This window comes from Typha latifolia, chromosome 9 (assembly GCF_019914945.1).
Source record: "Typha latifolia isolate L0001 chromosome 9, TyphaL0001v2, whole genome shotgun sequence".
In the NCBI taxonomy this organism is placed as follows: Eukaryota; Viridiplantae; Streptophyta; class Magnoliopsida; order Poales; family Typhaceae; genus Typha; species Typha latifolia.
Genome location: NC_133094.1, coordinates 3972818 through 3994358, shown reverse-complemented (window position 1 = coordinate 3994358; position 21541 = coordinate 3972818). Strand labels below are relative to the sequence as shown.

The following is a 21541-nucleotide window of genomic DNA, read 5'->3' as shown; positions in this document are numbered from 1 at the left end:
TGTAGGGGTATGAAATAAGAATTGAAAGAGAGAGAGAGAGAGAGAGAGAGAGAGAGAGAGAGAGAGAGAGAGAGAGAGAGAGAGAGAGAGAGAGAGAGAGAGAGAGAGAGCATTTGATATTATATATATGCTACAATATCGAGCCTAATCAAACTGAGCTCAAACGAGCTAGCTTCAACTTAGCTTAGCTCATCTAGAGCTCGAGCCAGAATATAAACAAGTTGAGCTCATAAGCATGAGCTTCACGAGCCCACAAGCTTTTTTGATAACCCTACTTATATACCTAAGTAGACCATACCTTAAATTTAATACCAAAATGAGTCTATGTCACTATAGCCCTACTTAAAACGCTAATAAGTTTAACCTTTTACCTAGACGAAATTAAAATGCTGATGATCATTAGAAAATGCTGAAGAGTTGAGCATTTTATCAAAAAAAAAAATTTGAAAAAATTTTAGAGCTACAATTTTTTTTTTCTCTTTTTTGTAGTTTTAAGCACAGTTGGCTACAGAAAATAATTATGTAATTCTAACTTTTCTATATTTTCACAATGGCATATTTATTGACTAAAATGGATAACTAAGTATAAAGTTATAATGCTACAAAGTACTTTTTCTTTATATTTTCACCTATATATTTTTTGTTTAAGGTTGAATTAAGTTTTGATTAAATATTATATTAATTTTTCTTTCATCTTCATAATGACATATTATATGTCCAAAGTAGAATATCGTGATTTAAGAAAATGAATAGTTCATCATCTTAATAATGTGTTGGATAGTTTAGTATTTTTAACAATTACACTTAAATTATTTAGTGTTTTATGTGTATTCTCTGTACCTAAAAAGATATTAAATTTTTAGCATTTTTTCAATAAAATATTGATTATATCAGTGCATTATATAAAAATTAATATTGATATAATTAATGTTATACTTTTAGCAAGATAAAATGCTTAATAATTTAGCATTTTAATTAGAGCTACAGTTAAATAGATTCTTTTTGATATTATGTTTTAGTTGTCATCTATTTTAGTATATAAGTTTTAAAAGAGTTCAGCTTGGTCAAAAACTCTTGGAAAGCTTATAAGTTTCCCTTTCTTGGAGAGTGGCAGGATTGATGTCCCTTGAGAAAATTGCAAGTCTTCCTTAAAATATTTTGAGAAATTTGCATGACCATGAAGTTTTGGTTTTGTTTTGCAAAAGGACCTAAAAAAAGTTTTTTTTTTATGGACCAGACTGCTCTTTGGCGCTACTCTCACGTAAAGAGGATGAGAAATAAATCACACTCTGACCATTTTATTGTAGTAAAAACGCCCATAAGTTCAATGTTTTATTTTTAAATGAGTTCAACTTCTTGTCTTCTAACTAAAACGCTAATTTTATTAATATTTTTATTGAAAGAAAAATGCTTAACTGTTCGAAGATTTATCAAAGAGAAAGATGATTTTATCTTTTCCACGTAAAATGCTAGACAATTAAGCATTTTATTATTAAAAAATATTAAACTATTCGGCATCCAATTAAGATATTAAACTACTTAGTTTGAAAGGTCATCAATTTACAATTAGTAGTTCATTGTGAACATTTAATATGTGGCATGTCCGAGGCCAAACTCCAAGTCCAGAGGGAATTCTTGGTCTTGTTATGAGTGCATTCTGATGCATTTACATGCCCCTGAGATTTTGAACATCTATACTGATTGCCGCCATTATCATAATGTTATTTGATTCCATTCTATAAAGCCCTGTCACTGGCCATCTGAATCATCCCCAGTTCTAGTGCAGAGAGTGATGGCTGTTCTGGGTGTTCCACATCCTCATTGTACCCATTTATCAGTAAGTCAGAACAGTTCTTGCGAATACCATGATCATAAGGGTTTCTGAATCTGCCACCTGGCCCTCTGAGATAGCTGTACCGCATGCCGTTCGCCATCTCGTTTGTTGTTATGTTCCGTGAAATCTGCAGAAGATAAAGAAGTAGATAGACAAGGAATAACTAGATCAAATCTAGCAAGTATTCAAAACTTGGCAGCTTAGTAAGCTGGTAAGTCATGAGAAAGTTAGGAATGTATGAACATGGAAAATGAAATGGTAGGAGGATTGCAGTAAATAATTAATAAATATTCAAGGTAATGCCATAAAGGAGTGTGTGGACTAATATAAACCAGCAACGTCACTCAGCACAAAAATGTCACATACACAAGAACACTACAGAAAAGTCAAGAGGTAAATTAATTCAAAGGTGATCTTCCAGACTCATTTGAGCAATAGGATAGAACTTCAAAATCAAAGAGTTATAACAGGACCAGAATTTGAAGTTAGAAGTGAAAGAAACATGTTTCTTGACATTGTGTACTGAAAATAATAACTATGGCCAACTTTTCTCCTATTAAGAAGTCCATTCTCATTAACTAGAACCTAGTATGGACTATAGAGAAGAACAAATAAGGGTAAATTGTATGTTACCTCCTGTGGTTTAGCTCAATTTCACAAAATTTTTATATACTTTTAACTTAAGTACTTAATCTTTTATGGTTCGCTAAAGTACAATCATTATCTTTTTTATCATATTTGACTAAATTAGAAGTCAAATTTGAAGATTCTTATTAGAGGCAAAATTGCAGCTGACCTAATAAGCTTTTCAATATATCTAAAATAATACTGATCGAATTTTAGATGACAAAGATATGACAAAAATATACATCTATTTAATATAATTATTATTTAAAATCTGATTGGTATTACTTTAGATACGTTAAAAACTTATGAAATTTTCTACAACTTTGTCTTTAATGAAGATTTTTGAATTCAACCTCTAGTTTAGTCAAATTTGATAAAAAAAAAATAACAGTTGCATTTTAATCAAAATCATATTAAGATTAAGTACTTAAGTTGAAAGTATATAGAGATTTTATAAAATTGAGCTAAACTATAGGGAATAAAATGCAATTTCCCTCTAAAAAAGAAAGAGGAATAAATAAAAAGCAACTCTAAATGAAGCCTCATATAAATCCTCACTATGCACATTAATGAGAGAAGAATTATAAAAAGACACGAACAAGTAACAATTTTTCTCACACCAAGGTACAAGAATCCAGTTCAATGCCATGTTAGGCTACAGTCATGCAGCAATGGATGAATAATTCATTGGCCATTCCCACAAATCAATTGTTGACTAACTAAATAGTTCATGTACCTATTTTTCATACCTGTGTTGCTTGTACAATAGTTAGAGCCACAACACCAAAGAAAAGGAAGAAGTCTGTTATCAAAAATGATAGTGCCCCGGGATGGTGAGTAGCAGAATAGTTTAACCATGCACCAAATCTTTTTGGAGCAGCTGGATCTCTCACAGTTCCTACAGCATGAAATAAGTATGAAGTACTAAATACTATGAAGCAGTGGTAACTTGCAAAGAAATAAGCTCAGAGAATACATACTTATAATGGTCACTGCACCAGTAATCACCATGGCAGAAACTTCCAGAAGGAGAAACATAAAGAAATCCCGCTTATTTTTCTGCACTTACAAGCCATGTCTCTGCTAATAAAACGGAGGATAAAGAAATACACTACAGTAATATACTCTAGTACACTATTGACTTTAAAGATCAAGGTAGACAGATAAAATAAGATGAAAAGAGAATAACGTGTACCTTGCCAATGCAGTTAGATACCCAAGGGCAGTGATGGTCAAACTGTTCAACGCAGCGATCACATGTGGAACAATGCTTTGCTCGCAAAGGCCTAACGATCTAAGAAATATAAATGCATGTAGAATCAGAAAGTTTTAACTTTTAAGAACTTGAATGTAAATTGAAGAAATATAAAAGCCTTGTGGCAAAGTTATACCTTGCATGATGCACATAGCTGGGACCAATTCCCAGCCAGTAGAGCTGGATTGCCTAAATCCACCTTTAACAAAGGTTCCTAAAAACATAAATATTCGATGTTTTAAAAGACTATGAGCTTTCAAGTGAAAGTAATATTTGAGGTTTGAAATATCTGCTAACAACCCTTGAAACTCTAGATAAATTATAACTTGCTTCCTTTTCTATTTACTGCTACCGTTCAAGTTTTACAAGATACTATATTGAGAAGTAAGCTTAACAGAAAAAGGACAAAGGGAAACCTAATTCTGTTTGACAATTAAGAAGGAAAAGGTGTACATAAACAAATAAATCTAACCTTTTTAGTCTATGAACAAAGCAAGAAATCAAGATACTAATCTTACGAAGATTAACTAGCAATACTTTTCAACTCACGTCATCTCTTATGTTTCGTGAATTCCGTGGGTTCATTTTTACATAACCAGGATCTTTCCTGCAGCAAAAGCACAATGAGCATATATATCTAAAAGTCAATTGAAATCAAAGTGTCATATAAACATCATGAAGATAGAACACTTAGTTTCACGGTTCAAAAATATAGACATAAACAAAAATAGTGACAATAATTCAATATATTTTAGTTTGAGATTTGAATTGTCATACAAGAATAGTTGCCTTGATAATTGACTTGATAAATGATAGATGGACCAAGAGTAGAAGAATGAATGAAATATATTAATCCATGAAAATTAAGTTTGAAAATCTCTAAATTGCATGCACACCAATTTATCTTTGTGATTGTGATATGAGACACATATTGAAAACCAATAACATAAACATGAATGTCAACCTGTGTTCATTTCATTTTAATTTGTTCAGTAGTTTAAATTGGACGGTTCTCTATTTGCAAGTCACAATAACTTAGAGAGTAAATTCTAGAATGATGGATTCAAACTAATGGTTATGTGAAAGAATCTGGTTTTCACTGAGTGTAATTTCCTTAAGAGACTGCATTTGGACGAATCCTCGGTTTCCCTAACTTTCCTTCACCATGGCTTGTTTGCCATCTATTCCTCTGAATTCTCAAAGCAGCTCCCAATTTTATTTTGTTGAAAGACATTTGGCAATGCAAGGAAGAATAGATTCTTTGGTCATAGCAGCAGGCTACTTGAGGCATCCCTATGCACACCCAAGACACCCAAGACAACAACTTAACCTTAGGAAAGGCCACTGGTAAATAGAGACATGATCCACATAAGTCACCTTATGAGTTGACCTACATGCTCAGACTTGTCCTTGCTCGTTAGTCAGATGTAACAGAAAGGCATGGTGTTTTCAGGACCTGCAGGTTCATGTAATAGTGCTTCATGTGACCTAGAGATAGGAATAAAAAAAGAGGAAAGTTTTATATGTGTCATGAGTGTAAAGTGAGATTGGAAGAATTCCCAACAAGCACGAAGTGGTGACACAAGTCCAAAGAAGATTCTCAAATAGGAGGATGAGCAGGAACTCGAGGGAGTACAAAGAGTCTAGGAGTAGTCTCATAAAAATAGAAGTATCCACATAATAACCTAGTTCTAACTTCTATACTTTAAGTTTTCTTGTGGGGCTTCTTCAATTTGAGGGTAGAGAAATTAGAGATGATTACGGACCAAAAATATGTATGGTGGAACGATATCTTGAGAGTAATATAATTCCAATCAGAATAAAGATTAAAGACCAAGAACTGATGGAATGCTACCTTTATCTACAACAATGGAAAGATAGGAAAATCAATTGCATTCATGGTACAAATTGGCAGCCTAGAAAGCCTGGTTGTTTTATATGAATTAATTTTTTATACACACATGCCAACTATATATGTGCATGCATTGGGGTGTATGTGTGTGTCATCAACATGAAGAGATTACTTGTAACTAATTTTTGAGTGTAGGTATGTTTTGCCTATGTTTATACATATTTTGGCCATCATCTGTCTGGGAAAACTGACAGATGTAACAAGGTTAACATGAGCAACAAATGATGTATTTACACCTTTCAACCGTACTAGTTATATGTAAAAACCACACCAATGGACAACCAAATGGCATGCCTGCTAGAAATGTTTTACCTGCTACACCTATAAAACATGACAAGTCCAGCAGTAGCAAGAAAAACACCTAGCCATGCAAACAGTCCAGATAAAGATAAATTCCAAATATTAAATCCTGCGTAGGAAGAAAAGGGAAGTCCACATAAATTATCAGAATATTTATATAATAAATTGTGATATGCTGACTTGCGTAATTAAGAGCACCTGGGATGACCGAATACATATATGTGGCAAGCAAAGCAATTATAGTGCACCAAAGGAGAGGTGCATGTCCTAACTTTGATAGCTTTCCAAACTGGCTGCTCCCTCCATAGAGTCTATCAAATATTCTTGTAGCATTCCCCTGTCAACGTAAGTCATATTAAGATTATAATAGGTAATGATAAGCTTTCATAGAATTTCTTTTTCATGACACTGAAAAAACAAGAGTATTTCCTTGAAATTGTTTTAGGAGAAATGCAGTATTTTCCATGGTTCGAAGGATCAGCAGATCCCGATCCAGATCCTTTGGTATTTTAGGTATTATGAATATTTCAATTGTAGTGCACCAAAGGAGAAATGCAATATTTTAGGTATTATGAATATTTCAATCAACGATGGTCATGTCAATGGCACGTGCAGTGTCGTGCCACCATTGACACGGCATGTGCCGGTCGGTACACCTCGCCACGCCCTGTGTGTCACTGGCACGCATTTATACTATTTTAAATAAATTTTTAGGATATTTAAAGATATTTTTAGGTCTTTGGCATATCAATATTTGATTTTTTGTTTAAATATATATAATGAAACATATATTATAGTGTTTTATTTTTAAATTATTTTTGTAAATAACCTATTTTATTAAGATAAAATAACAGTTAAATATAAATATCATTCAACACAAAATATGATTGAATACATTCATTAAAACTAATATTAATAATTAAACACTTCATAATATAATTGAACACAATATTAATTGAACACATAGTATTTAATGCAATATTCTCGTGTTATTCTTATGCCGGTAAATGAAATCTTTGATTCTATACAAATAGAAATTTTATAATTTTTCTATGATATGATATGAATATTGAACATACATAGAAACTAAAGTTAATATAACGAAAAAAAATTTAAAAAGGGCTTCACATGCCCGTGTCGAACGACACAGCACAAGGGTGTGCCACTGGCTCACTCTGTACCAAGTGTCATGCCACTATTGGCATGACCATTCTTGATTTCAATTGTAGTGATATGTACATATATGGAAGTATGCATATTAATATCAAGTTTTGACTTTTGAGGTGTAAACACATAAATAAAGGATTTTAGAATGGTACGCACACAAAAAGAGAATCCAAAAAAGAATCTTCGCCCTAAAAACTTCTGGGAGATAGGAAGCATGCAAAATGACTGCAGAAATATCAGAACCATTATCTTAATATTTTAATTAAAATGATTGAAGAATATACACAATACCAGCTAGATGAAAAGAAAACTACAAAGCACCAAAAATGTCATAAATAATCAAATACTAGCAACTCCAGATTCAGAGTACCTACGAGAAAAATGGCAACTTGCTGATGATTACTATCAGAAGCAAGCTGAGCTGGGGTTAAACCAGTATTATCTTGCACCATCAAATCCTCCTTTTTTCCAGCTTGAACTAACATAGTGCATGCTTCTAGATTCCCTTTTATAGCAGCCCAATGAAGAGGAGTGTATCCTAATTACAAAGTTATCATCTATAGAAACACAGACATAGAATAATATATGCATCTAATTGCTAAGATACTTCAATAACAGAAGAGGAAAAATTAAGGGATAAATAAACATGGTACATACCCTCCTTATCTTGTCGCCCACTATAAGCATCCAGAAATAAAAGAAGACGTATGCAGTCAATGAATCCCTTATAAGCAGCCCTACAAGCTCCAATATGTTGCAATAATTTAAGAGGGAAAGAAAAGAATTATTGGCCAGCATTGTTGGTGAGGAAGAAATGTACACAGTGATATTTAATGCACATATTGCTTGTCCAAACAGAGATGTATGACACTATAAATTAAAACAACTGGAAAGGAGTTGTCAACATATATTAGATCTTTGGTAAAATGAAACTGGCTGGCACTTGTACATAACAAATGTGAAAACAGAGCATAAAGGTTCTGTACCAATGCAAAGGACTTCTTCCATCACTATCTGGAACATCAGGATCAGCATTCCATTTGGTGACAATATGGTATAGAAATGCAGTCTGCCCATACTGGGCTGCAACATGAGTGTTCTGCATTTAAATTAGAACAGATAAGGATTCCCAGGAGGATGCGGCTCTAGTCCATGAAATAAGCAAGATGAACTAAAAAGGCCATAAGAAACACATGAGCTTCTACAAATCTAATGTAAGTATGTAACGACATTAACCTACTTCATAAGATGTAAAAGGTGATTATTTATTGAGAAAAGAAGGATTAAGATTTAAGACATAGTTCCAAAGGTCAATCAACATGCTCGGAAATGAAAGACCGAACATCAATCAAATAACATCTGAAAGGAAAGGCGAGCAATATTTTATATCATCTCAATGGGAAGAATAGAAACAATAACATTATCTTAGTTAAATTTACAGTAATGCAAGTGACCAACTTAAGGACATAGACAGCCCACCTAAGCTATTACAACCTAAAAAGTCAGGAAGCAATCATGCTTATTACTAGGTTGTACACAACTATACAGAGTTAAAATTGTTTCATTCATTACAACTTAGGAAATTATATCTGTCATCCTGTGCTGTGGAAATTCTTATCTTTCAATAATATCCAGGAAAAATGTAGAGAAAGCATACTCTCAATAGTGTGCCAGCCCTACCAGTAATCTTCATAATAATTCAATCATGCAAAACCAGTTCAATTACCAATAGAAGCAGAAGAGTCAAAAATCAACTCCACAAGATAGTTAAAAGCGCTATCCTGAACCCAAACCTGATAGCCATACATATCTGCCGCATCAACCTGAGCGCCTTCTTTCAGCAGGTGATCAGCAGTCTGGATGTGGCCATGCACTGTGCTCCAATGAAGTGCCGTCTGCCCTGTGTTATCTGCCGCATTTACATCTCCTCCATTCTGCCCATTCATCATAGTCATTATCACAATAATTGTAGTACTATATTATGCCAATTAGGTTTCTTGCTTGTGTATCCTTCTAAAACTACTTACTAATGATTATACCCCCTTAATTTGGTAATTTCGTGTATAAACCTCAAAACCTGTTGTGTCTTGCATTGATATTCCTCTAAATACCTTTACTACCTAATACAAAAAAATTCGGAATATTCCAAAATAAAAAAGAAAAATTATCTTTACTCTTTCCCGGATACATATCTATCGACTAAGAGTGTTTCGGTCATTCAACAGTTAAATGGCTCGAATTTAACTTATATTTGTCAAAGAAGTTACTCGGGGGTACCCATGCAAATATGAAATTTAGAGAAGTATAGACAAATATATTGTATTTTATAGGGTATATACTCAAAAGAACTTAGAATTAAAAATCCAGCTTAGGACTCGAAATTCAGCAAGAGCAGCACTTTAATTATCACAGCAGTGACCATAATTTCGTCAACAACCAAATAGATACATCAAAGATACAATATTTGAATTATGATAGAGTAATCCACCAAAACTTCTAAATCCATCTAAAATGCGGAAAATTACCTCAATTATGTACTGGAGTGCAGCGGTACGGTTGTTAAGAGCGGCCCATTGGAGAGCGTAGTATCCGATCCCGTCGGGATCAGCCAGTGAGCAACCCTCGACCTCCACCAATCTCTGCAGCTTCTCCACATCGCCGTACGCCGCAGCCGTGTACACGTCGTTCTTTAGGAATTCCTCGCCTCCTCCCACCTCCGTCGTTTCCTCCACTACCTCCATCTGCGAGGAAATCTCCGGCGTTAAGATTTACGGTTTGGAGGGCCGGAAGGTGGATGAGAGGTACCGAAGAAGAGGGAGGAAGAACCGAAGAAGGCCTCCGATAGGTGTAGAGGCTACGCTTCGCTCGTGCCGGAGATTTATTGGGTTATGCGATGCAACCAGGATTGGAGGGAATCCTTACTCGATTTATTTAAAGTATAAATACAAGATTTAAATAGGCTTAGCCCCTAAATACTAACCAACTCTACATGTATTGGTAGTTCGTGACTAAGGAGCTCATAAATTCAACTTTAATTCTAAATAATATTATAAAAAAATTATTTGGTGATTTGATTCAGTTAATGGCTCGATAGTACAGTTAGCTTGGAGGAGCTCAGCAACGCTACGAATTGAAGTAAGTCTTGGCGGCGTTTAGTTCAGAGCAATTGTTCGGTGACACATATGTTTGAAGCCTAAACTAGCCCCTAAATTATTAACGTTTTCTACCTACAAACTCCAAAGTATAAATACAAGGTTTAATAGGTCTTTGTGGTAAAAAAAGAATTAGTTCAAAATTATCGATATAAAAATAATAAGTTTAGAAAGGCTATAATTTAATCTTAAATATAATGAATTGGTATTTACAATAAAAAATAGTTAAGATAAGAGTAAAATTCAACAGGTGTCCTTCTCATTTCTTTATTTTAAAATTGCCAATGATGTCAGTTTTGTCACTCAGATTGTCATTGATTGCAATCTAATGTTTTAAGTGATTCCATATGACTTAAAAGCATATAAAATAAAACATATATATTATGAGTTTTTTATATTTAGTTATTTATTTTTTGAGAAAAGCCTAAGTTACAAAACAATAAATCACATTAAAAGGTAAAATTATCTTTTGACAACTCTTTCCTTTCCATTTTCTGTAAAGTAAAAACATCTAAATCATCAAAAATCTCTCTAATTTTTCTTCGGTTAGCTTCTATCAATTAAAGGTTTCTAACAATTTAGAGGGTTTATGCATAATTATCAGAACTAGACCGGATAGGATGGTTGGACTGATAAACTAACCACTAAATTGGTTTAATTTTGTTATCAAACTAGATAAACATGCGCCCTAGTAAAAATCGGCCAACTCAACAGTTGAACCACTAGCCCGTGCAACCTAGTTGATTTTTAGTGAACCGAGCGAGTCATTTAATGCTTGAATGACTAAATTATCCTTGATATTTACTTATTCTATTCTTTATGCTATGGGTATTTTAGTCCAAAAATAAGTTTTTTTTTTAAAAGTCAAAGTTTAATTAGGAAAAGAAACTCTCGATGGGGTGAAATATGAATAACCATCCAAATTCCAAATTCCAAATTCCTTCAGCCTACAATACTTCAATCTCCAATTCTCTAATCTATATTGTCTTCTTCATATTTCATCACTAAACCTCTTGGCCTTATTGATTGCTACTATAAAACAAATCAAAGATAAGTAAATCCATTGCCTCTATAATTTTTTTTAGAATAAATTATAAACCCATACTGATATTATTTCTTTGAATCTTTTAGATCTTTCATTTTTGAGTAAATCCAATACCTTTGTTATTATTTATTGTTATTCTATTTTGTTGATTTATTTTTGGATGCATTACTAAATTTTACATGAAAGTATGAAATAGATATAGTATCTTAATTTTAAAGGTCTTTTAAAATATTATGCAAATATTTTAAAATATTTTATATATATTATGCAAATATTTTAAAATATTTTTAGAAAACCATTGATTTCTTCGGGTGAACCACTAGTTGGACCAATAACCCAGTGAACTGACCTTTGACCGGATCAATGTCCGATCTGGTTATGATAACTATGGGTTTATGTGTATCAAGAAAAAATTGTGCCATTTTATATACTTCTAATTTTATTTATTTTAGTTAATCTTATAATTTACTTTTGAATCTATAGATTATCTCTAACAGAAATAAAATAAATCAATCAAAAAATTGAGAGAAGCCACACTTGATTGGATGTACTAGCTTCACTAAGCTTACCCATTTCTCAATAATAATTGATTTCATTAGCTTCATTTTATGTAACATAAAGTTTCATCATTATAATTAATTTGATAATATTGTTATAAATAAAAGAAAACATTACACCGTGAACTTAATTAATCTGAAATATTTGAGATAATTTGGTGAAAGAAAGATAAAAAAAAATGAGTTAATAGAAAGGCTTAAAAGCATTAGATAGATATCTTTGATTAGTCTTTTAAATAGTTGAATATAAATATGATAATCGAAAGATATGATTTTATTTTCATGAATCTAAGAAAATTTATAATTAGATGTTCAATCTTCTATTTAAGCTACTCTCTCTTGTGAAGAGATTATTCATTAAAGTCACAAGCCATAATAAGCCTGATAATTTTAGTTGTGCCCTCGAAATGAGACGATCAAATTCTATTATAGTGAAACATATTTTATAACAATAATATTATTCTAAAAGTATGAACAAATTGTTCAAGAGGTAATACAAGTAAACAAGAGATATGCAACAATGCATAAACAACTTATCTAAATCATATGGATGAATTGGTGAGTATAAACATGAATGGATCATACTCAACATATTTTTTAGAAATACTATTTATTTTGGGAATACAATTCACACCAAGTTCTCATATTGTTTCACTCTTCGAATTATCACTAAAAATAGAAGATTGTATAGATGAGTTTGTATAATATTTTCGATAATAATTTATTTATTACATAAAATTGAATTAAAGATTATTAGGCATCTTTGTTTTAAATTATTTTGTTTTATCTAATTGCTAATAAAGATATGTAATAATTATTATGATCTTATTCAATGACATCAAATATATGCATTTTAAATGATTTATTTTTTGAATTTCTACAAGATACCAATCTTAGATAATCTTAATAGTTTTTTCTCAAGTACTTGCTATGGAGTGGAGTGTGATATACTTTTATGTGTCATTTAAACAGTCAATTTTGTTATATAAAATTATATTTAATTAGTTAATGAAATGTTAGTTTAGTTTGTCATGTACTAAGATATTATGTTTATGAAGTTAATTTTATTTTGTTAATATAATTATTATGTTCTTTTATATTCTTACAAATTTTGCCTACATCTTTACAAATATCTTTGAAAATAAATTCTATTGATCTCATCTTCGTTTTTTTCTTCTTTTTTCTATTATGGAGACTTGATGAATTATTTATGGGAGATTAATCTCACCCATGAAATAAAAGTTTTCCCTTTTCATGTTAATATCGATGCAATTTATGAAGCTCAACTATGATCTTTTAAAAAAAGCTTGACTTTTAAAGTATAGTCCACTTCTTAGCATTCTTAACTCTTAAGAATCGATCAAACATTATGAAATTAAAACCAATTTTTTTATTAATTTATTCTCCATAAATGTTGTAATCTAATATAAAAGGTGAAAAATTAGACTTTCAAAATAACAATGTAATATAAATACAAACCTAGATACTTGTTATGTCTAATTCAGAAACATCATTTGTTTTACTTGCTCGATATGTTGAATGTAACCCTGAAATTTATTTAAAAGCATGAACTAGCATAAAAGGAAGAAATTTTTAAACAATTAATCGTATCTAACCAAAACAAGCAAAGAAAATGTAGATGCTATATGACGATCAATCGTGGGAGAAAATAAAGTAACACCTGCACCTTCAAACTGCACATTATTTGTCCACGTTGAATTCTTAGTTCAAACAAATTGTAACATTCTACTCTTATTGAAATACGCATATCTATCTCGAGGAGTTATTTTTCACATCTCATTACTCATTTAAATATCTCTCATGGATATAAATTATGATAATAGAGCAATCAAAGCAGCATAACTCCTCTATAATATGTGTAACAGCCTATCTTACTCCAGATCTAAGATTCGTATTGATGGCAGTGACAACAATGATAGATGAGTTAGTGACATTAACGACGGATGCAATATATGAGCAGCAAAATCAGCAGGTTGAAGTGTCAACCACCTCCTTTGTCTCATGTCGTCGAGTTTCCTAATGAGTTGACAAACTGCAATTAAATGAATGTAGACTAGAATTTATTAAGCTAGATTATATGTTGTAGGAATGTAGTTTAGTTTTTTCCTTTTGACAGTTATATTAGTTGTTTCATAGTTTTAAATACCTACATACGAGGAGAATACCTTTCCTATAAAGTTCGATGTAGGAGGAGTATATTCATTCGCATTGTTAATGGAGTAAAAGAGCGCAATAACTTATTTATGCAAAAAAAATGGTGGTAGTAAATTAAATTATCAATTTTGTAAAAAGTAATAACTACATATCGTATATTGGTATGGAACATCGCTTGACATAGGAAGATCCAAGATAGAAAAAATTATTTTGAGTTTTAGAATATGTTGATTGAACGGTTATCACATAGACACAAGAATGAATGAATACAATATTTTGATGTAATTTTTTAATTATTTTATATTTGATGTGTTTCATTGTTTGATGTTTATATTTGAAAGATAATTGAGGTCTGAAGGATATTCTTACACTTGTCTATTTTAAATAACAAAAAATAAATATATTTATTATTTAATTTAGATTATCTATACTTTTAATATTGATGGATTTTTCATTGAGCCGGTGGACCTAGGTGGTGCTAAGTTTTCTTCTCAAAATTTCTACAAGTACTCTCCGTTATGGCAGTTAGTCATTTTGCTCCTTTTATTTTTTCTCTGTGTTCATTTATTTGTAAAATAAATCTAATTTAAAATTTTTTTTTTAATTTTTAACTCTATTAATATAATGAATAATAATTAAATTAGATGTGACATAAAGTTAATATTGAAGTAATAAAAAATAGTAAATTTATATTAATAATTAATAATATTTTAAACTAAATACATAAAAGTATTCTTGATTGGAACTTTAATAGTATTTAGATGCTGTCTAGTATAGTAGTAAAATTATAATTTGAGTTATTATTAAATTAATTTTAAATGTTTTATGGAATAAAGAGAGAGAATAAATCTCCGGATCGACTGGCCAACAAACTCAGTATATGATATTTGGGAAAATGGCCTATCCCAACTCACTGGTGCAAGTTTTAGTTAATGATATCAATGACTCCTTTAAAATAATTATTTGCTTAATATTTGTCTTGTTGGCCAGTAAACGAAGATACAATTATATGATGTACTGGGATTTATCTTAAACATAGGATCTAATTGTGAATTTTATTATTAAGTATGGTTATAGTCGGCAGAACAAATGTAAGCAACTTCTTAGTATTTAACAAGAAGCCTTATGAGATTTTTATCATAAGAAGCTAACATAGCAAGATATATATATATATATATATATATATCGGCTCTAGCAATTTCAGGGGAGGAGGAGCCGTCAATATTATTTTTCCTCCCTTCTTTTGTTACTCATCTTGCAAATCCTGTATAAAAAATAATCAATACAATGTCAAGATAAAAAGAAGAGTACAAAATGACATGAGCTGCATATTTTCAGTGTCTTTCATTATATAGAGAGATTCATCACCTATGACTCTATCATGAAGTTTTGCATGTAAAGATGCTATGAATTAGAGGGTCAAAAACAAATGATCCACTAAAGCACTTACTAAAGATAATGGTACAAGAGAAGGAGACAAATGAATGATTTAATAATTATTGTATCCAATGTTGAGGCTTTACAAGTTTAAATTTTCTTTTAATTATTAGTACACATAAATCTAAGTATATTGAAACACCTGCCACTAAATACATATCCCCTCATGTGAGTAAAACTTACGTGATTTTTATATAACATGATAGTCAATATTTCTATATAATACATAAGATAAAGACTCAATATTTCTACCAATAATATAAACAACAAGAAACTCAAACATATTGGTCACGCAGACTAAAAGTCTCAGTCGTAAGTCCATCACATAATCAACATCGCATATCGATGCTACCTACCCGAGTCTTTCGCTCACAATCATCGCACCACATGTGCGGAACACACAAGCCATAACTCAACCTAACCTATGTGTCATAGGTAGTGCTAAATTTATGACCCCTACCTCTAAATCATAGTTTAAGATCATCCAATGTCTAGCCTCCATACTTGGAAGTACTACGCTTGCTCAAACGACTCACGCAGTGCCTCTAGCATATCCAAACCTCACAACCTCGGCCTTGACTTTGGCCAATAAATATATGTAATATATACACTATGCCTCATGATCCTAGGCTGCGCGAGTAAACAGGCACTGTCGAGACAGGACTTAACTACATAGTAATATGTGCAAATGGTGCAGTGATCAATATTATTAATTATACGACATGTACATCAAAGTTATCATACCCTATGAATGCACCCAACAATTCATGCATAAATATGAAGTAGTAAAATAACATTATTATGCTGATTAATAAATAAATATTTGTATATGCATGATAAATATTATTAATTATACGACATGTACATCAAAGTTATCATACCCTATGAATGCACCCAACAATTCATGCATAAATATGAAGTAGTAAAATAACATTATTATGCTGATTAATAAATAAATATTTATGCATGATATGAACGTAATGAGACCATAAAATAAAATATCACTTCAATATTACATTCCTTCTAGACCATGGAGGAGCCACTTGCTTTAAATCGTTTCTTAGTTAACTAGCTTCAATATCACCCTCGCATTGAATCTGCTTTGATAATGAAGTAATAACCATAAACACAAGCCTACCTAAACTAATTAATTAAATAATCCACGGACAATTGTTACAAGTTTAGGTAGGTCCATTTAGGAATTCTTACATTTATTAGCAGATAGAGTTTGTATAACAATAATAATAATCTGATGTCTTATTAAAAGTAATTAATCCAAATAACTTCAAATTTATAATTCCACTAATTATTATCGATTTAAAATTTAATAAAATAGACAACATTCAATTAATTTGCTCCATTGAGTATTTTTAAAAATGATTATCAATTAGAACTAATCCCTCGTTAGGAGTGATTAGTAAAGAGATTCTCACACCACAGCCTCATTTAATATTGGTTTATAACAAATATTATAACTAACAAAACCACATCTAAATATGATTAATATTTAAGAATCAAGTTGACATGAATAATTAAATAAAACTACTAAAGTACATTAAAATAAATTAAAGAACAACTAATCTATTTGGGTCAACCTAAGGTCCAAAGCAATAGACTGGGCTATAACTAATCCAAAAATTACAATACAAACTCATTAAAGTACCTAAAAGATAGCCACTTGAGCTCGGCCACAGCTCAAACCACTAACAACCTAGGTTGGGCTGCAACCCAACCAACTGATCAACATGAGTTGGGCCATACCCAGAGAGAAAAAAAGGTGGTTGTTGGCGAACACTAGCCCAGCCAGTCGAGACCAGCACGCCTACTAGCACCCACAAGGGGAAGGAGGCATGAAGCACCCCATACTAGAGGTGAGGCCATAGAGGTACATTAGGATAAAAAAAAGGGGCTTGACGACCAAAGGAGCAAACTAGTGAGATGCTGGGGGAGATGGCTGAGGAACTAAACCAAACAAACGGAGAGGCCGAGAGGAGTGCGCACAACCTAAGGATTGGCCGACTAGGGTGGCTGGGGGCAATGAGACATCCTCTCTATGGCCAGTAGTCATGGAGGTTGTCAAAATCCACATTCGAACAAGGAGAAGAGATGGCGATATTAGTTGTTGGATTCACCCTTGAAAGTCGATGGGAAGAGGCCACTTAGTGTGGCCTCTTCCAAGAGAGATGAGAGCCTACGAATGGTAAAAATCGGAGGAACTTCGCAAAGAGAAGCTTCCCGGACTGGCATACGAGATTGTTGGTCACTCGATTTCTTGACGAGGCTAAAAGAGAAGAGAAAGGGGAACAAACACTAACAAAGTAATTAAACTAAAATAACTCTTCACAACCATATAAGTATTAGTTCAAGTGAAGTATTCATGCCATTGTACAGAAGTTTCTTCAAGGTAAGAGCCTCTTTCTATCTTACTCATATTGCTAATTTGCCATGGCCAACAATTATTTCGTTTGGTTCCTGTATAAAGTTTTGTAAAAATATGAGAACTTAAATGTAAATTAGGTAACTTCATACTTTTACTCACATTCAATTATTTAATTATAAAATATAATAATTACCTTAAATAAGTTTAAATAAAAATTTGTGTTTAATTACTAAAATGTGAATAAGTATATTTATTATAACAAAAATCTTATCTAAAAAGTACACATAATTTTATTCGCATCCCATCGCTTATAATAAGATTTCATACATTACTTGTGACGTGACTTAATTTATACAAGATTTGAGCAAAATATAAATAAATAGGTATTTAATTATAAAATATATTAAATGAAGATCTAATTCATGAATAAATACTCATGTATGAATCATACGGCATCTAAAAACCCATCAAAAGACAGACCTACCCAAGATGAGAAACATAAATAAATAAATAAAAATGAGCATAGCTACTAGAAGCCCTACGTAGTACATATTTTCAATTATCCCTGTCTTTCTAAAATTACTTTTCTATCACATTGACTAATAACTCGAGAAACAATCTTGATTTCATGATATGCTTATCAGCACAACCCAAATGCACTAACAGCCTAATCCGCATCATTCTAATTGCATCCAATTTATCTATCAGCAAAAGAAATGCTTCAACACCCATATTGCTATCAGCCTATCACAAACTGTTTAGTTATTTAGTAAACAATAAGAACATTATGCAAGATGTTAAACACCAATCCAATGGTTATCATAACTTTCTACCAATAAACCATTATCAGAAGCATAACAATATCTCCAAAGATTCGTCAAAATAAAATTTATAGCCATTACATATAGATTCGATCAAATAAGTAGTAGTCCAGAAAAGATTAACTCAAGGCAGCAACTTTCCAGACTTGAAAGCCGCAAATTTGTTGGTCTCAGAGTAAGAGTAGGGCACTCCGATCTCCTTCAAGAAGCTCTCGAGCAATTCCTTGGTCTTCTCCGGCTCCGCCGTCTCGCACTCCACCTCATAGCTCGTTCCGAAGTCAAACTGCGTCTCATCAAGCTCCAGTATCAACCCTTCTTGCCACCCGTACACAGCCCTAACATTCCTAAACCCCCCAAGGCAAACCAAAGATTCCTCCTTTTCCCCCAATCCGAACTCCTGGATGACTCTCTTCATGATCTGCGACGACCCCTTCGCCATGGCGACGAGCCGCCACGGCTCGGCGACGCAGGCGCGGGCCAGAGAGGGGTCGACCTCCTCCTCCTCCTCCTCGACACGGCTGATGCCGGCGGTGAGGCGGGGGCGGGCCTTGAGGGAGAGGACGCAGCGGGAGTCACCGTCGTAGAAGCGGAGGCGGAGGGCGGCGAATGCGGCGGAGAGCTCCCCGGCGGGGCCGTCGAAGAAGAGGTTCTCCTGGAGGTGGGTGCGGAGGTGGTAGGGGGCGAGGGCGTCGGAGAGGAGCTGGTGGGCGACGGCGTCGGGGAGCCGGAGCTTGATCTCGACTTCCATCGGTGTTAGGGTTAGGGTTAGGGTTAGGGTTGGAGGCCGATGCGGTGGGATTTGGAGGTCGGGTCAAGGGGGTCGAGGAGGAGCTTGTGGAGGGGATTAGAGTTAGGGTTAGGATTGGGATTGGAATTGGGATTGGGGTGGGGTTTGGAGGAGGAGGAGGAGGAGCGCAGGCGGAGTAGTTCTTCGAGCTCTTCGCGGTCCTCCGCCTTCACCTCGATCTTGGTGGGCTTCCTCCGAAGCATGATAGTTCCCGACTGTGTTTATTTTCCCTCGAGGGATCGGAATAATAGATTAAAGGTGTCTTTATGAAGTGGTCCCAAAAAGAAGAATATCGCCGTTCAAATAATAATAATAATAATAATGTTTAAAATATAGTTATCATTTAAATAATAATAATACTGCTACATTGACAAACAATCTCTTAATACTTTAGGGTTAATTACATAGAGCCTCATAAATTATCACTGTTTCTACGTGCACACTTTAAATTTTGTTTATATCCATATAAATATCCTAAGTTTATAAGAAATATCCACATAAATATTTTTAATTCAATAGTCTATATGATAAAATAATTCTTAGTTCAGCGGATTTATATATTTAAAGAGAAGTTCATGAGGGTGTATATGGAAAACAATAAAGGAGATCTATATATTTAAAATGATGTGATATCATCTTGTCTAGCCATACGCAACTTGTTAGGTGGTTTGTTCTTTTATTTTCTTAACAAAATAAATAAACAAAGCTGGCTCTTGGATATAAACATAATGAATTTTGATTTCACTTCTATTAAGTTACACTTGGAATTAATTTTGAGCCAAACTTTATATATATAAAATTTGTCAACTAGATTAGAGTAGGTGTAGAAATAAGTACGCAAATTAAGAAACAAGAATTATGTCTTAAGGATATATTATTGTGATCTAGGTTTGGGGCAGGCAAAGCCAAGTTCTATTGCGGTCCCAAGAGGAAACCTACTCATAGACGATCTTAGTAAATAGAATTAGTAAATTAAGTAAGGCAGAAGAAAGAGACGAATACGACAACACCTCAAAAATAATTTCCTTCACAGCAGGATACTCAAGCCAGAATAATTCAAAACAAAAGGAACGGGAGGCATAGCATCTTTTAACATTATAAGCTTAACTATGGAATTGAAATTACCTATGCAAATCCAAGGGTCTTTGAATAAGAAAATTTTACCAATTCCAATATGGAGGAAGATAGATACACAAGAGAAGATCTCCAAGCCAGAATGATACCATAATTTGACACACTTATATCAATCCAGTCGCCCCAGCCTGTCTACAGAATAAGAGGCGTTAGTCTTTGATAGATGAGTTTGTAGCATAACTAAAGTTGTGGAATTATGTAAAAGAAAGAACTCAAACACTTTATTCCAAGTCCTTTTTGGATGCACCGCTGGTTTCAAATGATCAAATTCATTAAATAAAAAGGGAGTGGTCCATTCCTTTAGTTTTCGTGAATCAATTTTACACTAAAAAAGACATGCTTGAATATGATCAATTTGATCAAGCAGCTCATTAGGGTTAAGCTCAGTTCGACTCAAAAGAAGCTAGAAATTAGGGTCAAATTGAAATTAAACGAGTCAAGCTAGGATCAAAAATAGCTTCTTTTTTTTATATTTTATTTACACAAACTCGTTGCTCTTGCGGAGCACCACAACAACGATCCGCACCTCGCTGTGGCGGGAGCAAATCTTTAAACCCGAAGGTTCCATCTCGATGCGAATTTAATGGCCACCTCTCCAATCTGAGACAATTGATATATCCATCCACCTCCTCTACTTCAAATCTACGCACAAACTCCCGCATCTCTATACTTATGGTGATGTCAGTGGTGCCACTGCCGCGGAGGAGGTCGGTAAGGGAGGCAGTGTTCCGGGGCGGCGGGGAAAAAGGCTGCTACTATGACCCCCGGCATTGCTGCTCCCACACCGACGGCCTCGCGGCGACTCTCGGTTGCACCGGCCGCCGTCGCAAGAACGTGCTCGTCCTCGTGAGCGACACCGGCAGCGGCCACCCTGCCTCCGCCATCGCCGTTCGCGACGCCTTCCGCCTCGAGTTCGGCGACAAGTACCAGGTTCGTGGATCTCCGAAACCCATAAAGA

The 21541-nt window shown here is 33.4% G+C and overlaps 2 protein-coding genes across 4 annotated transcripts; both read right to left on the bottom strand.

The window, feature by feature from the left end:
* Positions 1-1467: 1467 nt before the first annotated feature.
* LOC140795620 (protein S-acyltransferase 24-like) lies at positions 1468-9991 on the bottom strand. Of its 3 annotated transcripts, none has more exons than XM_073148300.1 (13): positions 9621-9991; positions 8889-9029; positions 8082-8194; positions 7753-7832; positions 7470-7633; positions 6127-6265; positions 5941-6037; positions 4266-4323; positions 3853-3930; positions 3657-3755; positions 3442-3520; positions 3211-3359; positions 1468-1961 (listed from the first exon to the last, which is right to left on the bottom strand). In XM_073148300.1, the coding sequence occupies exons 1-13, from the start codon at positions 9834-9836 to the stop codon at positions 1737-1739; spliced, it is 1638 nt and encodes a 545-aa protein (XP_073004401.1). In that variant the 5' UTR covers positions 9837-9991; the 3' UTR covers positions 1468-1736. The 3 variants fall into 3 exon arrangements, with proteins under 3 accessions (XP_073004401.1, XP_073004402.1, XP_073004403.1); XM_073148301.1 differs by having other exon boundaries at positions 7470-7600; XM_073148302.1 differs by having other exon boundaries at positions 7753-7839; positions 9621-9762.
* An 8647-nt stretch (positions 9992-18638) lies between these two features.
* Positions 18639-19697, bottom strand: LOC140795807 (triphosphate tunnel metalloenzyme 3). The gene has a single exon (XM_073148595.1). It carries the CDS (start codon positions 19408-19410, stop codon positions 18787-18789), a length of 624 nt encoding a protein of 207 aa, XP_073004696.1. The 5' UTR covers positions 19411-19697; the 3' UTR covers positions 18639-18786.
* Positions 19698-21541: the final 1844 nt, after the last annotated feature.

Coding starts and splice junctions, on each gene's coding strand:
- LOC140795807 (XM_073148595.1), bottom strand. CDS start 19,410: ATGGAAGTCGAGATCAAGCTCCGGCTCCCCGACGCCGTCGCCCACCAG.
- LOC140795620 (XM_073148300.1), bottom strand. CDS start 9,836: ATGGAGGTAGTGGAGGAAACGACGGAGGTGGGAGGAGGCGAGGAATTC. Junction 7,634..7,752: donor TGGGCGACAAGATAAGGAGG/GTATGTACCATG, acceptor CTTTGTAATTAG/GATACACTCCTCTTCATTGG. Junction 3,756..3,852: donor AGCTATGTGCATCATGCAAG/GTATAACTTTGC, acceptor TATATTTCTTAG/ATCGTTAGGCCTTTGCGAGC.